The 18,148-nt window shown below is 43.5% G+C and overlaps 1 protein-coding gene across 6 annotated transcripts in view; it reads right to left on the reverse strand.

Annotated features, from left to right (window-relative positions):
• Window positions 1–9,191: 9,191 nt before the first annotated feature.
• Window positions 9,192–18,148, reverse strand: part of LOC146351415 (uncharacterized) — a 54,397-nt gene continuing 45,440 nt past the window's right edge. For all 6 annotated transcript variants that reach the window (XM_084847260.1, XM_084847263.1, XM_084847261.1 and 3 more), the window contains 4 exons: window positions 16,769–16,931; window positions 14,941–15,111; window positions 13,443–13,527; window positions 9,192–10,853 (listed from right to left, as the gene is read on the reverse strand). In XM_084847260.1, coding sequence (XP_084703386.1) covers window positions 10,618–10,853; window positions 13,443–13,527; window positions 14,941–15,111; window positions 16,769–16,931 — 655 coding nt within the window. In that variant the 3' untranslated portion in view covers window positions 9,192–10,617. The remainder of the gene's footprint in view (window positions 10,854–13,442; window positions 13,528–14,940; window positions 15,112–16,768; window positions 16,932–18,148) is intronic.

Genomic DNA, 18,148 nt, shown 5'->3' on the forward strand with positions numbered 1-18,148 from the left:
ATCAAGATCTGAAATGTCATGGCAATAGCATTGACAGGATATGAAACCAGATTGCCTTTCCCATATATTCAAACAATCTCCTTTGTACAGTGGCCATATTAGCAGCTCATCAAATGTGAACCAAACCTCTGGATCTGAGCCTCAGTCCTCCAGTTTCTCATTGCTCTCCTATTGCTTCCATAACAACTCTACTCTGAAAATTACTTTAATTCTTCTTTCTCCATACATTACACATAATGTAATGTTACATTACGCATAGGTGCATACAAATAATTATATACAAATTAATGAACTTTTTTTAAAAAAATTGTAAATTTCAACAACAAAACAAAAAACAAAACAAAAAAAGGATCAAAAAGAAAGAAAAATATACAATATATTTTTCTTTCTTTTTGATCCTTTTTTTGTTTTGTTTTTTGTATATATAGTATAAGACCTAACAACACTAGCAATATTCAAAAGGGTGGCATATTAGCGCCACTCATGAATGGACATATAATGGATATTTGGTCTGCTTTTATTGAAGTTTATGTATAACCCACTTTTTCTAGAATGTGATAATAATTGAAACTGAGACTTTTAATGCATGTATTTATACAAACAAACATGTGCTCTCCTGAGCAGAGCTGGACGAAAAATATTTATAGCACCATCTGTTTTTTCAGTTTTTCTACGAAACTATAATGCAATTGTTTCTACAGCAGACAGAGAACACTCAACCTGATTAAATTTGGATTATATATCCACTCCCTGTAATAGCAAACACAGGACTTTGAGTGCCTATCAGTCTGGAAGTGAAACAAAACAACACACACACACACACACACACCAATAAGGCAGTTGTTTCAATATACTCATGGAACTCCCTAAGTATGTGGAAGTATTTAAGTTTATAAATTAAAAGAAAGTACATTTCTTTAAAACACAAAGTGGCCTGACAGACCCGTGAGTTTCCAGACTTACAGAATGTTGGTGGCAGACAGTTGAGAGAAAGAGGAGCTATTGGCTAAGGGATTATGTGAGTTGTAGCCAAAACATCTGGAGGGCCACAAGTTGCCCACCCATGAGATAAAGGAACAAGAAGTCAGGCAGACTATGGGCCCATCTACACTCGGCTTTTACTCCAGGGTGGTTGTGAGTCAAGGTCCCTCATGACAGATGACATATTCACCACTTCGCAGCCATCCATGGTTTTACCCCGGAAAATGTGGCATTCCAAGGAGTCATTTCACTGCAATGTTTTTCATTTGCTACGGGTTTCCCTGCGCTTGTGAGCCGTCTGTCCCTGCCCCAAACTGACTTCACATTTTGCAGTGGGCATGTTGTAGGCATGCATAGTGTCTGTGTCACTCTGTGACACCCCTTTACTCCCCCATTCCTTTGCAGCTGCGCAGTTACAGAGGCACAGAGGGAAGTTTTCATATTTAATCACACTTTTGCACATATTTGCAGCTTCGTATCTTCGCAACGGTTGCTTTTGGACTCGGTACCCAAGGACTGGGGGTAGGGGTCTTGGGGGAGGAACAACATTGCTCTGGCCACCATTTCGGAGTGATGGGTAGGCACGTACCACTCACGCTTGTGAGTGCAAACCATCGTGAGAGCCTCAGGCTGGGGAACTGACAAACTGATGGTGCAGAAATTACGGAGCACAAAACACCCAATTTTTACCTTAAAAGGTTTGGAAAGACACAGCAGAGCCCCTCAAATATGCAACAGCCACTGAAGTGTCGCACCCCCACACTCATGGGACTGCACAGCTGCGCATTTCCATATAATGGACAAAAAAGAGGGGCACAGCGAGTCTGTTAGGGAAGCGCACAGTACATCGTGAGTGTATTGCAGGGCATGGTGATTCAAAGCCGCATTGCTACTACACAGTTGCAACGGGGTGGGGGGGTCAAAGCGGTGCCATGTAGGTGGGGCCTATGTGAGTCAATCAGTTAAGTCTATGGTTAAGAGCAGGGGCTGTGCTAGGCACTTAAAAGATTTGAGGCCCACATACATAAGACACAAATCTGCATATGGTAGTCATGATGGCAGCCAGTGCAACTCCTTCAAAACTGGTGCAATATGTTTCTGATAGGCTGTCCCACTCAGTAGGTTAGCCACTGCATTTTGCCCTGGCTGCAGCCTCTGGGTCAACCTCACAAGCACCCCATGTAAAATGTGTTGTAATAATCCAGTCTTGAGGTTACAGTACATGGATCACTGTGGCCAGGCTATCCCTACACAGAAACAGCTGTAACAACATTACGTACCAACCCAAGCTGGAAAAAGGTACTCCTCATTGTGGAGGCCACCTGTGCCTCCATAGACAATGACGGAACAAGGAGCATCCAGAAGCTATGCACCTGCTCCTTCAGAACAGGCAATTTCCCTAATTCCTGGACACAGGAACCGGCTGTCCACAGTGCCCCTACCTTCTCAGGATTTGGTCTCAGCAGATGGGCCGTCATCCAGCCCACCACTGCATCCAGACACTTGTCCAGGGTCTACCCAGCCTCTCCTTACCAGTTACTTGTGAATATATAACAATAGGCCAACTTTAAATAGTTTGGTTCGTAATTCCTTCACACATCTGAGGATTGGCTTAAACTACCTACATACCAAAATTTTTCTAAAAAACATATTTCTAAAATGTACTGAGGCAGAACATATTATATATAATATCGTTTCTCACTGCAAAATCCTGTATTTGTTTTGTGTTTCACTAAAGCCTTTCTTCCATACAAAATGCACACCCTGCCTCCTGCCTCTTCCCCTCACCTCTGTGATATAGGCTCTTGGGTGAAAAGGATCCCTCCATAGGATGAAAAGAGGCTTTCTAGGGTTGTATCCAAAGGTATCACTCTGCTTCTACCACTTGCAGAAACCCTATTTTTATCCTTGCACAAATGTCAAATCCAATACTTTCATTTCGCTTGCACAAAGCACTGTACAAGCTGTTTCATAAGGTATTACAACGTCATTTGGCTAGTGTTGCTTGCAACTAGTTGTGCTAGTTGTTCTGCTAGCAGTTGTGCTACTAATAGCAGAACACCAACCCCTAGTTTGTTTATGTATGTGTGTGTAGGGGGTGAGGAAGAATCATGCCTCTGCTCTCTGCTTCTCATGACTCTCCTCCAAGATCCTTGATTTACCACCATGGAAGAAAGAGCAAGAAGGTGCTTGGAGCAATATTTATTTATTTATTTATTTATTTATTTATTTATTTATTTATTTATTTCTATACCACCCAATAGCCGAAGCTCTCTGGGCGGTTCACAAAAATTAAAACCAAACAACACACAATAAAACCATTTAAAATATATAGAACATTAAAATCACAATATAACAGTACAACCACAATAAAACCTAGCAGCAGTGGAGGAGTTTAAAATACAGATTTAAAACAGCAAAGCTAAAAGTTTAGAAAGCTAAAATGCTAAAATGCCTGGGAAAATAAAAAGGTCTTCACCTGGCACCGAAAGGAATACAATGTAGGTGCCAGGCGAACCTCACTAGGGAGCAAATTCCAGAGCCGGGGTGCCACAGCAGAAAAAGCCCTCCTCCTAGTAGCTACCCGCCTCACTTCCTTTGGCAGGGGCTCATGGAGAAGGGCCGCTGAGGATGATCTTACGGTCCGGGCAGGCACATATGGGAGGAGGCGATCCTTCAGGTAACCTGGCCCCAAGCCGTTAAGGGCTTTGAATGTTAACACCAGCACTTTGAATCGGGCCCGGAAATGGACTGGCAGCCAGTGCAGCTGAAAAAGTACTGGCGTAATATGAGCTCGCAGGCCAGTCCCTCTTAACAATCTTGCTGCCGTATTTTGGACCAGCTGAAGTTTCCGGACTGTTTTCAAAGGCAGCCCCACGTATAACGCATTGCAGTAATCCAGACGAGAAGTTATCAGAGCATGGATAACTGTAGCTAGGCTATCTCTGTCCAGATAAGGGCGTAGTTGGTATACCAGCCTAAGCTGATAAAAAGTGCTCCGTGCCACCGAGTTCACCTGTGCCTCAAGTCAAGTGACAGTTCTGGATCCAAGAGCACCACCAAACTACGAACCTGATCCTTTAGGGGGAGTGCAAGCCCCTCCAGAACAGGTTGAATATCACCTAGCCGGGCAGACGAACCACCCACTAACAGTACCTCTGTCTTGTCTGGATTGAGTTTCAGTTTATTGGCCCTCATCCAGTCCATTACCGTGCCCAGGCACTGATTCAGAACAGCCACTGCCTCACCTGGTTTTGATGAGAAAGAGAGGTAGAGCTGGGTGTCATCTGCATATTGATGGCACCTCAGCCCACACCTCCGGATAACCTCCCCCAGCGGTTTCATGTAGATGTTAAACAGCATGGGGGATAAAACAGAGCCCTGTGGAACCCCATGGCACAATTGCCATGGCACAAAGCAATAATCCCCCAGCACCACCTTCTGGTATCGGCCATCCAAGTAGGAGCAGAACCACTGTAGTGCAGTGCCTCCAACTCCCAACCCAGACAACCTATCCAGAAGGATACCATGGTCGATGGTATTGAAAGCCGCTGAGAGGTCCAGAAGAATCAACAGGGTCACACTCCCCCTGTCCCTCTCCCGGCAGAGGTCATCCCACAGGGCGACCAAGGCAATACCTATCGCCACTTGTCTCTAAAGAAAAGGAGTCAGTAATAGAAATGCTGCTCAGGGGCAGTGAAGGTAAATGGATGGTATTTCTTCAAGGAACAAGGTTGGTGAATCATTGTAGCAGTCCACTTTGATTTAAAAATAAAATACACACCCTGTTTTTAGCCCTGCTATTCTTCACCAGAAGCAGATATCTCTGTGGGCAGTATCCAGTGCTGCCACTCCACTTACATCATTGACATAGTGCCAGCACAATCAACCTCTAGCACAACACCAATAGCATATGCTGGTGCAATGGATTTTCTGGGGAAACCGTCGCATCAGTGTATGCTATTGGCATTGTGCTAGAGGTTGATTATACTAGCGCCATGTCAATGTCATAAGCAGAGCGGCAGCATTGGATACTGCCCTGTACTGTATCTATTTTATGACATTTATGTCGCAGCTCTCTTCCAACATAGAACTCAAGGAGGCACACGTAAGGTTTACAGCAGTCTGGCATCTAGATACTGATCAGACCCACATGTATTTCCTTGTGTTTGTTTTTTAAATACAGCATCGCTTGCATTCAGGCCATCCCCTGGGACCACAGAGAATGCAGATTTCCAGTTCCCAGGCCCATCACTTCATCAAACATGGCAGCGTTCAGTACAGGACAGTGGAATTAAGGTCTGCTACCCCAGACATAATTCTTGGATATCGTCTATGGATACACAGAAATACCTTATTACCTTATTTGCCCTTACACAACACCTATGTCTTTATGGTTCACTGCTGAGTTCAATAATTCAACAGGTTTTAAATATTGTTATTGGTATTGAAGATACTAGTTTTGTTCTCTCATTCCAAGCAACAACAACAATACAAATTACACCTAACCTTTTGCTTCTTCATTAGCAAAAATTGCATCAGAAAGAAGCTCTTAAGGTTCTTTCTTAGGTTAAGATATGGCTTAGATCCTAAATTGCTCATCCATTCATACAACAGGAAGTGATTTTTGTGAACTCCCCCTCTATTGGCACTCCACCACACCATATCCCATACCTTTCCCAAAGATCTCCCAACACTGGAACTTAAGTGAAACAGCCTGAGATGCAGACAGAAGCAGGAGATAGGAAAGTCCCATTCTACGAACTCTGCTTTGTTCACAGAAGAGGTTAGAATTCAAGCCAATATGTTTTCTCATTGTCCTTCTCACAAAATGGCATAATTATAACAGATGGTGATCAGATATGGAATACATAATGTGTCAGGATTAATTCTGAGTGCAGGGAGATAGTTAGCAGCTCGGATTCAGAAGAGGAACAGCCAGAACCGGGGGATGCATTTTCCCAAGCCAGTTCAGATGTGAGTAGGTGTGCTTCTCAGGTTACTAATGACCAGATGGCCAGGCCTGAAGCCCCCCTCCTTGCCCCCCTCTGTGGGAAGCGAGGAGGAGGACGAGGGAATTGTCAGGAGTGGAGCTCAGATGGTCGACCCAGTTAGCGATGTGTGAGAGGCAATGTAGGGAAGCATCACTGGAAGGGGGGATGTCCTTTCCTAAGTTAGTCTAGCCAGCAAGCCTTACTTGAAACTGCAGGCAATGTCGGTGTTCCCATTTGAATCCCCTGAAGGCATTCCTTTGTAGCCTGAGAGTCTTTGAGGATTTGCATCTCTAATGAACCTGCTGATAATGAATTAAAAGGCCTGAGACTGAAGCCTCTCTATTTGTGTGTGTGTGAGTGCATCAGGAAAGAGGGGGCCCAAAGGAAACGTGACATAATGTACGTTATAATATACATTGCAGAGGCTAAGACCTGAAGAGCTATTTGCACATACCCAGTGGGAATTTTTGAATTTCTCCCCTTAGATCAGGGGTGGAGAACCTCATGCCTAAGGGCCAGATCCATTCCTCCAGGGAGTCCAGATGACCATTCCACACCACCTTTCTCCCAACCACATTATTTAGGGGTTTCCCAGATTTTTCAGTTTTTCCCACATTCTAGAAATTCCGCTTCTAAGGCTTAGTCTGTGGTGTTTAGAGCTTTGAGCTACAATACACTGGTATTTGTTTGTATTTTGGCCCCTCCCCCTTTGCCTTTTGGCCCCACCCACTACTGGAACATGGCCCTCGAGAGCATCTCCAAAACTGAATTTAGCCCTTGGGCTACAAGAGGTTCAACACCCCTGTTCTTGACCCTCAGGTCATATTGCATACTGCTTTTGAAACTCCCTTGAATTTAAAAAAATTGCTTGCCATATGTTTTGTGGGCCTGGTATTTGAAAATTGCAAACCCACATTCCTGTGGGTACACAAATCTAGTTGCACTGCTTTGAATCCTAACCAGAATGTGGAATTTATTTGATTTGTACCCCACCTTTCTACCAAGAAAAATGGTGCTCAAGGTGACTTATAATCACAAAGAGCCAGTGTAGTGTAGTGGTGAGAGTGACGGACTGGGAGCCGGGAGATCTGGGTTCTAGTCCCCACTCGGCCATGGAAGCTCACTGGGTGACTTTGGGCCAGTCACAGACTCTCAGCCCAACCTACCTCACAGGGTTGTTGTTGTGAGGATACAACGGTGAGGAGGAGGATAATGTAAGCCGCCTTGAGTTCCTTGCGAGAGGGAGAAAGGCGGGGTATAAATGCAATAAATAAATAAATAATAAAATAAATAAATAGAACTGGATAAAAACAATAATAAAACAAGTACATTAAAAAAAAAACTAAGAACAAAACAATAATAGAGTAAAAACAGCATCCAACCCAACAGACCCACTTACACACCAAAATTCCACTTGAATAAAAAGGTCTTTGCCTGCCAGTGGAAGGACAGCCTCTTAGCCTTCCTCGGTAGGGAGTTCCACAGCCAGGAAGCAGCCATCGAGAAGGCCCTTTTTCGCATTGCCACCAAATGTGGTTCTGAAGGTGGCAGTCTTGAAAGAAGAGCCTCTCCCAAAGATCTTAGGACCCAGGCAGGCTCATATGGGAGAAGGCAGTCTTTTGGGTAGCCTGGTCCCAAGCCGTATAGAGCTTTATAGGTCATAACCAGCACTTTGAATTCTGCCCAGAAACAGACCGGCAGACAATGAAGTTGCTACAAGGGAGTCACATGCTCCCTGTAACCAGCCCTGGTCAATAGTCTGGCTGCAGCATTCTGGACCAGCTGAAGTTTCTGAACCAAAGGACTATGCAACTTCTTTTGCATGCCTATGAGAGTTTGTACTTGGGTTCTCCAAACAACAAGCTCTTCCCATTCCACAGCAAAGCCACTTTTGAAAGCAAGGACGTTCAAAAATAGCTTATGATATTGCATAGTTCAAACAAAACATCAATAATTCCACTGGCTGTACCCAAGTACCCAAAGTAGTTCTTTGGATACTGGCCATAGCAAATAAAATAAGTCTATAATTTGTTTAAACATCGAGACAAGATAAACTATTTTTTTAAGGTAATTCCAATAATATTAATGAAGCAGTATTGTTTGATATTTCAGGATCAGAAGAACATTACTTATCCTACTGGTTCATAAAAGCAAACAGGAAGAGACTTACCTCTGTAAGGGTGCAATCCTAAGCATGTTTAGACAGAAACAGTCCTAGAACTCCCAGCATTCCCCAGCCAGCCATGCTGGCTGGGAAATGCTGGGGACCTTTTTCTGTCTAAACATGCACAGAATTGCACCCTAAATTACTTAGCTTTGAATGGTCTCTGACATAAGCTTTGTTGTAGGCACTGATGATTTTTCTGCATCTGCAGAGAGCCACAAAGTATTGGCAAAGCTGATTTCGACAGCTTCAGTTAGAATGTGTAAATATTGAGCAGTATTATGACCCATTTCTACAAAAGTAAACCAACACAAGTATCACGTCAGATTCAGAAGAAGAATGATCACCCATAGAAGAATTCTGGACCAACTGAAGTTTCTTAACAGTTTTGAAGGGCAGCCCCATGTAGAGCGTGTCACAGTAGTCCAACCAGGATGCAACTACAGCATGTGTGACCATGGCCAGATCAGACATCTCTAGGAACAAGTGCCATTGGCATACTAGCCTCAGCTACACAAACACACTCCTGGCCACTGCCAAAACTTGGGTATCCCAGTTCAAGGATGAGTGCAGAAGTACACTCAAACTGTGAGCTGAGTCATCCAGCACAGGTTGAATCCCTATTCCCTGATCTGCCTTTTGACTAACCAGGAACCCCTCTGCTTTGCCTGGATTAAGCTTCCATTTGTTTGCCTTCATCCAGTCCATTACTGACATCAGGCACTGATTTAGAACTAGAACAGCTTCTTTGTATGTGGATGGAAAGAAGAGATTTTTTTAGAATTTAAGCTCTGTTGCTGTTGGGCACACTTTAGATGACGGCAATGAACTGTTTTTCACAATAATCTCTAGATACATGTGGTTCCATTAATTTAAAAACTCTTTATTAGATAATAAATTCATTTCAGAAATGTTACATTAAGAAATGAGGACTAATCCATATAGAGGGGTTTTTTTTTAATTGGATCCTTTTTGTCTGATTGGATACTAGTTAGTGAAGTAAATTAAAATAAAAAATAGAATGCTGCATAATAATCACAATACCACCAAAATTGTCTCAAAATGCAATACAAGTGGTTTATAAATCATAATTACAAAATACATGTATGCTGTAGAAATTATTCCAGAAAAAAATTAAAGAGACAGGAGAATATATGAACAGTCACTGTTAACAATTTTGGTACTGACTGCCCTTTCCCCTGGTTTTGTAGATTACGTATTTCTTATAAAGGCAAAATCTGGAGTGTTGTAAAACACACACGCACACACACCTTTTTTCCTGTTTTCTGTAAAAAAAAAAAAATCATCTGTATATAAGGATGCAAAGAGCTGCCTCATGTTGACTCTGTCCAACATACTGAGGCCAACCCAGTACTGTCTAACACTGTCATGTCTGTGTAATGTCCTCTGGTTCTAAGGGTCCGCACTATCCTGAGAAGGACTTGGATTCAGATGGATCACAGGTCCCCTCAGCATCCCCTTCTATACCTTCCCAGCCAGAGGACACTGCTCTCCCATCATCTGTCGCTAAGGATGACTCCCCTGCAGCTTCTCCTGCCACTCAGCCGTGCAGGAACATGAGACTGCAGAAACTGATGACAGTCCTTTAAGAACTGCGGACAGTATCCAGCAAGGATGGAGCCCCTGAAAGACAAGGCTTTGCTGGCTTTCTTAAGGCCTCGGTTGACTGCAGTCCTTTGCTGGAAAACAGCTCCTTATGTCAGCACTTCATGCAGTGTGCTCTCGAAGATCCTGCCTTGCTCAGCGCAGCTGAGAACAGACAGTGAACACTGTGGTGCAGACCACTTCCCTTGGGCCTCACACCTAGCGAGGACAAACAGAGGTGCTGAACCTCTTTCAGCCCAAGGGCCAAATTCAATTTCAGAGAAGCTCTCGGGATCTGTACTCCAGTAGTGGGTGGGGCTGAAAGAAAAAGGAATGGGGCCAAAAATGCCATCATATCTTTAACTTAAAGCTCGTACTGTCAGCAACTAAGCCTTAAGAGAGGCATTTTAAACCTTTAGAAGGAAGGGAGACTGCACAAAATCCAGGAAACCACAAAATGACCAGCAGTCAGAGAGAAGGGGGGGCATAGCCATCTGGGGAACCCCAGGAGGGCCAGATTTGGCTTTGGGCCTGAGTTTCTGTACCCCTAGTTCTAACTTGAGTAACTTCTGAACTGCTCTCCAAGGTCACAGGTGGAGAAACCTATGGCTGAACCTGAGATCTCTGCATGCAAAGCATCACCAAGCTGTGGCAATGGATCAAACAGATGTTGATCAGTTTTCTAGTATATTGTCATTTTGAGACACTTACGCATTTGACTTTCACCCATGTAACACACACAGTCAATTCTTTTTTGTTCATTGTATTTACTTATTTATTCAAAAGATATGTATCCCACCCTATATAATTAATATCTCAGGGTGGCGTATAGATAAAATCAATTTTAAATCAATTTTAAATCAATTTTCAACGTTAGTAACCCACAGCACAACCGTCAGCTCGAGGATCAGAGCCAGCCCAGAATACATCGTTGGAAGATGCCAGCTTTCTCTGCCTCCACCAGTCTCCTTTGGTGATAATTTGACCTCGTCCAAACATGTTCCTCCCATGCCCAGTTACAGGCAGCATGACCGTATGACCCATGGCTTTCAACTCTTCCATAATATATTGAGGGATACCATCTTCCAGGAACACATACCATGCATCTGCTGTATAAAATAGCATTAAAGAATTTAATTGTCAATATGCAATACTGTATGAATGGCCAACTATTCTAGAAATGTCATCTCACACAAAAAACTAAGAATGGAACTAAAGTATTGATTTTTAAGACTAAATCATGATCCCCCTTAAGGTAAATAGAATAGTCCTGTCCATTTTAACAGGACTAGGGATGGAAACAAATGACTGGGAAAAGCAGAATAGCTACCTTAAAGTTATTGCACAGCAGTTGTAACTGCATGGAGAAATAGTAATTTGTAGGGTCCATTAAGTGCCAGTCACAGGGCTGGTTCACATGTAATGACATGTACACAAGTGGGACAGAGCAGGTACACTGCCTGGAGAAAGTGGGCACACTACCTCCAGCATGCCAGCCACTTCCACTTTTATTCAACAACCTATGATCAGCTTGTTTGTTGAGCATGATGTGTGAACCCACAACACTGGGTTAACCCATAGTTTATTGTAGGGTTAACCGCTGCATTGCTTAGGAGCTAAAAAAACCCCCAGTGCTCCGGGTTTACACATCATGCCCAACAACCTATGGACAGCCCAACTGTAGGTTGCTGAGTCAAAGTAGAAGAGGCAGCACGCTCACTCTCTCCCACTTGTCCCTGACAGACCATGGATTCTTTAACCCATGGGCTGTCGTTATGTGCAAACCAGGTCACAGTCTTGCCACCCATGCACCCTTTGGGGAATCAAAAGCAGGTGAGGATGTGCCACTACTGGGCACACTGTGTAAAAGGGAGACTAAGATTGCAACTCTGTGTGGTTTCAGCTATCACGCATACATCTAGGAGGAAGGTGAATGCTAACATAATTCACATATTTTTAAAAGGCTCTTAAGAGGGATAAAAATTATTCACTGTAGAAAATGATGGTTCTGAGAAAGATGGAAGGATTTGTCCGAACATGTGAGGACTAAATGTGAATAGGGGGCAGGGGTGCTCATTAGAAAACTAATCAAAAATAAACCGGCCAATACCATAATACCTTTATAGTACAGCAAATGAGGTTAAAAAAATTATATAAATCTATGGTGTGACTACTCTCGGAATACTATCTATAACTCTGATTTTTTTTTTAAAGGATATTATAAAGTTAGAAAAGGAGCAGACAGGGGCTGGAGCAATTCCCCAATCAGGAAAGGTTAAAATGTTTGGGGATCTTTTATAAAATTATACACAGTGTGGAGAAAGTGAAAAGAGAGGAAACTTAAGTGGATAGGGAAAACAGATAGGGAGCCCCCAAACCAATCCCTCTTCCATAATATTAGAAGCCTGAATGGTGGGATTTTCCAGATAAAAGGAAATTCTTCTTCACACAGTGCATCGTTAAACTATGGGATTTGCTAACACAAGATGTAGTGATGACCATCAATTTGGATGGCCTTAAAAGGGGCTAAGACAAGTCCATGGAGGATAAGGATATCAATGTTTACTAGTCATGATGGCTATATATTATCTCCAGTATCAGAGGCAGTATGCCCCTCAATGCCAGTTGCGGGGTAACATGAGTGAGGCTGCTATGTCCTTCTTGTTGGCTTCCCATAGGCATCTGGTTGGCCACTGTGTGAACAGAATGCTGAGCTTAGGGATGGCAGAGAATTCCGCCACGGATCACGGTGAGGCCGAATGCCAGTGCATTCGGCCCCCCGAAATCTGTGGCGGAACGGCCTGCCACCCCCCCACGGATCCCCCCCCGGGATGAGACTTACCTGGGGCGGATCTTCCGGGTGGCGGAGGATCCGGTGGCGGCTCCAGCGGCAGCTTCAGCAGCGGCGGCTGGTCTTCCGGCCGGCTGAAGCCGCCGCCATTTGCAGTTTGTTTGTTTTCTTTTTACAGAGACATGATAGGCTACGTAAGTTTTTATGTAGCCTAAAACGTCTGGGTAAAAAAAAAAAAAAAAGGCATACGCAAATGGCGGCTATGGCCACCGCCATTTGCGTTCCTTAGTTTGGGCCGTCTTAGTCTACATAAATATTTACGTAGACTAAGACGGCGAAAATAAGGGGAATGCAAATAGCGTCAGCTACGCTATTTGCATTCCCCTTATTTTCGCCGTCTTAGTCTATGTAAATATTTACGTAGACTAAGACGGCCCAAACTAAGGAACGCAAATGGCGGCGGCCGTAGCTGCCGCCATTTGCGTACGCGGTTTTTGGGGTTTTTTTTCCCCAGAGCCCTCCACGGCCGGAAATCTGGCTGTGGACGGACGGCTCTGGCCTGGCTGGGCCTGGCCGGCTGCTCCGCGGAGCTGCCGCGGAGCACAGCTGGCCGCGGAGGATTCCGGGGGGGAGGAACGGAGCGCCTCCCACCCTGTCGAGGATTCCGGGGGGAGGGATGGAACGCCTCCCCCCCATAAACATAATCCACGAAAGGTAAGTGACTTTCGTACATTCTTAGCTGGGTTGGATAAGCCTTTCCTCTTATTCAGCACAGCTATTCTTACATTTTCATAATAACTGTTCCTTTTTAAGCCATCATCAGACAAACTACATATTTTATATTTCTCCCAGCCCATTCAGATGAAATGAGGTTGAACATTGTACATTATTTTTTTTGAAGTCTTACATTTTTTGTTATGTTCCACACAAAAACGAGCAGCATCCAAAGCCTCTTGTGGATTCATCCCAAATTCCAACATGTTGAATAGTATCTATAAGAATATAAGGGGAGGGAATGGAATGGGGTAAAAAGAACAAGGAGAGAAAAACGTATTTCATAAATCTGGCAGATTATTAGGAAGTTATCACTTCACAAAGCAGCATCAGCCTAGGCAAAACAATTTTCTATAATTTTTCTATTGCTACAAAATGGTCATCAAGTAATGGGGTATTATAGTTTTACGCCAGGCATACTGTAAGATTAGCAACTTCACTGGGAGCTGCCCAAGTGTTATCTCCAGTAAGAGAAGCATATAACTCAAACAACTGAAGATAAGTAATAAGTAATAATAAATAATAATATTTTAGCTTCATTACAATAATGGCGCAATCCTATCAGGATGGCCGTAATCCTCTGAACTCAGAAGCTTATGGTCATCCAATGCAGAGCGGGAGGAGCGGCAGAAGCAGTCTTTACCTCTATGCTCCTCCTGCTCTGTGTTTTGGCTAGACAGGCTTTTTCGCCTGTCTAGCTGGGATTCTGTGGAGCGGGAGGGAAGGAGGCCTCCCCACCCACTGGGACACCCCCTTTCCCACTTCTCTGAGGTCACTTGTGTGACCTCAGAGAGGCAGCCAGCACAGTTCTCTCTGTGCTAGCTGAGAGGGGGAGGGGAGCTCTGAGGCAGAGCGCTGTCTCTGACCTTGGATCCAGGAATCCAGACTATTCTATGGCTCCTCAGACTCTGTCTAGGGGCCATAGGATTGCTCCCTAATGGAAGTAAAGAAGGTAGAAGGGAACATCACTGTATTAAAACAATATGAGCTGAATCTGACAATACACTTACCTGATCCCCACCCACTTTTGCCTTCAGACCTGCCTACCCTTGGAATGCATTCCCCAAAACCTGAAATGGAATTCAGTCCTTGGCTGAAAGAGAATCTGCACCTGCAATGGAGGGGATGAATACAATGTACCACCTTTCCTCTTCACCCACCCAGTGTACCTATCCAACCTTCAATAATCTAGATGTCCATTTATGGGCACAGCATTTCAATAGGGCACACTTGTGTAAAATCCAACATGCGTATGCCTAGATCATGTAGTCAATTCCTAGATTTCATCAGGGATACAGAATGTGCAGTTCAGGTCTCCATTCATTGGATGTTATGCATGTATGCCATATTCAAATAGTATATTCACATGTGGACACCTCAGGCATCAGAGATGTCACAGGTGCAATGGTTGGGTGGAGAAGGAAGGCAGGTTCTCACTCCATCACCATGCAATCATGTAAACCCAATGTAAAAATAAAAACAAATCCAAACCCAATGCATTCATTCGCTTCCAAAGGAATTCAAAACGTATATATGTGGCTTAGGGTTTGCTTATATATTTGGAATCTTCTGGAGAGTTTGCAAGTGACACGCTGTCAAAGAAGTTGTGAACCCTTCCACTAAAGACTCACCTGTACCTGTCCTTGTGGTTGCATGAATCCACCCACTATTCCAAAGGAGCACAGAAGTTCCCCCGAATCTGCAGCAGTAGCCAGAGCAGGTATAATTGTGTGATATGGCCGCTTTCTGGGTGCCAGGCAGTTTGGGTGATCAGGCAGTAGTGAAAAATTGGCTCCTCTGTTCTGCAAATAAATAGATGCAGTAAAAGCTAGAGACTGGCAAAACAACCCCATGGATTTGAATTTGGGGTGGGGGGAATCCCTAATAATTGATATCATTACCCAAGGCTAAGAATAATATAAACTAAACTAAACAAACTCATAGACAAGGCTAAAACAGCAGCAATCACCCGATCAACAACCATGACAATGCTAATGCGAAATATACCGAACATACAGTTATAAGGTGAAGATGAAAGATCCCTAACCTGTTTTGAGTCACTGGACAAACCGGATGTTATAAACTAACATGCATAACAGTTCCCCATCACTATTTTTAAAGGCTTTTATGGGTGAGAAGAACCTAGAACAGAGAAACAGTGAAGGAGAAAGGGGAACTTAGCCCTCTCCTCACCAGCCATTTTTCTACTCAAAATTACTCTCCTGCAGGCTTCCAAACAAGTGCTTGGTAGGGTGCAAGGTTAGGAAAGGCCAAAGGAAGGCCTTGCTTCCATTTTACACATCACAGATGGACTAGAGAGAGAAAAACACCTGCAGCCTGGTCTCTTTGGCATAGACTCTTCCCCACCGTCTAAGATTCAGCAAGTTACTTACCAGAGAGAGGATCTTTTCTGTGGTGGCACCCATAGTGTACAACTCCCTCCAGAGTTATGTTTGCTAGGCTCCTTCATTATTATCTTTTAGACCATATTGTTCTCTTGAGCTTTTAATGGATAGATTTTATTGTTTTTATCCCTCACCCTGAACTAGGGATGTATGGATTTTGGAAAAGCCATTCGGTCTGCATTTCGCTGATTGCCAGGTATGTGAAATTTGCAAAAATGTGCAAATCCCCCCCATGCAGATTTTCATGCTTTAGCCTATGGGTGAAATGCACATTTTCAGCCAGTTTTTTCCCCCATATTTTTCTTTGACTACATTTGTGTAAAATTCTGGAAAATAACAAAACTGGTCCACAAGTCTTCAGAATCCATGCAACTCAGGAAAAGCCGGTTTGCTGTGGAATCCATGGGTCGGTCAGATTCATAGAAATCTGAATTCATTTGATTCCATTGTGGATTTCTGAAGCATCCCTACGCTGAACTAGTGTGTCCTGGCTGTTTTTACTCGGTTTTATCTCCTGTTCTAGTTGTTTTTAATATTGTTGTTAGCCACCTTCAGGCTTTTGCAATAAGGCAGGACATGACAGACAGACAGACAGACAGACAGACATAGTCTTTGTCCCTCAGCCAACACCATGCCCAGCACTAGTGTATGTGGGAAGGATGCAGTTAGGGCACCCTGAACTCCTAGGCAAGTATGCCTTGTCAAACCAACCCACAGCACAGAAACAAACAAGCCCCTGCATGACTGTGGGGCCCACTCCTACTGGGTTGTTGTTATGAGGATAAAATGAAGGAGAAGGATTATGTACACCGCCCCAGGTTCCTTAGGGAGGAAAAAAGGTGGGATATAAATGAAATAAATAAATTCAGCTAGTGACACATATTTAAAACCTTTCATAATTTGATAGGATTTAATGTCAAGAAAAGCTTATAAGCAAATTGGGTATATATAAACTAGCAATATAACACTGTACAAGCATATACATCAACTAATGTTAAAGCAGTCTTTTCTCTCTCTCTCCATGCACAAACACTGTGGAAAAGTATTTTCTCACTTGTAATGTAAATCCACAGCCAGCTGGTACCAGCCCTGTGCCAAATCCCATATAGTTGCTGTTAATGAAAGAGCAGGCATTGCCTTGGGCATCCACTACTGTGAAGTAAACAGTGTCACTTCCAACCAGGAAAGGATTTCCATGCTTATGTTTAGCAGTCGCTCTGAAAAAGAATTTTTTTTTTTTTAAGAGCCTTATACCAAAATCTCTGATTTCAGAATCTGGGTTAAATCACAGTTTATTACTATCAACAAACTTTGCCTGTATTGTTGGCTTAAATCTAGCAGAGTTCACTGCATCATATTCAATTTATGTTTGTTTTGCAAGATCTAGTGGTCCTTTTAATTTTCCTCATGTGAACAAGACATCCACTTAATGTGATGGCTTAAATCTAGCAAATTTCACTATAATGGTGGTGCACATTATAGAGGCATCAATGAAAACACCTTCACTATGGGCTTGTTCATACAACAGAGAAACACACACTGGAACCTCTTTATAAAGTCTATACAGATTACACATGGAGATCAGAAGCCTGTCTTAGGGCATCTCTACACCAGCCTAAAACCCTGCATTTAAAAAGGGGCTTTCTGCTTCTGTTTTAAATGCAGGATCACGACTCCCCTTTTCACCTGCTTCCTTTTCCCCCACCCCCTTCCCCCTCCTTCTCTCTGTATCTGAATCTTCCATTATCTTTCATTGATCTCACTCCTGTTCTTGCTGCTTTTCCTCTTTTCACGGAGGAAACTGAAATGGAACACAATGAGGTAATTTGAGAGCTCATTATTTGCGATCTATTTAAAAACGGAACAAAGGGCATTTACTGCAGGAGACACCCTGGAGGATCACGGTGTCATATAAAGAGCCTGCAAACTTCCGTGAAGGAGCCATCTGAATCGCAGGATAAAAGCTCCGTGAAGAAAGCCTTAGGCTCATGTGTTTCCTTTCTGCCCGCCCCACCGCATCACACATAGAACATAATGACTGAACTGGGAGATCCCACAGGAACTCGAACACAGGAACTCCTGACCCCATGATACTCTGTCTCCAGTTTTCCCAATGATGTTTATGCTTGGTAGTAAACGTGTTTGCTACCACATAATGTGTGATCCTGCCCTTAGTTTCATTGAGCTTAGGCTGACTTAAAATTAGCACTTTAGATATTATTTACAGTATGCCTCTGTATACCAGTTGCTGGGCAACATGAGCAGGAGGGTTCTACTGTACTCGTCCTTCTTGTGCGATTCCCACAGGTAGCTGGAAGGCCATTGTATGAACAGAATGCTGGACTAGATAGGCCTTTGGGCTGAACCAACAAGGCTGTTCTTAAGCTCTAAAGACCTTAACTGGGAGTCCTTCTCCAGGTACTTCCACCTTCAG

Source organism: Heloderma suspectum, chromosome 3 (assembly GCF_057233095.1).
Source record: "Heloderma suspectum isolate Gila_16-S chromosome 3, 16-S_ref, whole genome shotgun sequence".
Taxonomy (NCBI): Eukaryota; Metazoa; Chordata; class Lepidosauria; order Squamata; family Helodermatidae; genus Heloderma; species Heloderma suspectum.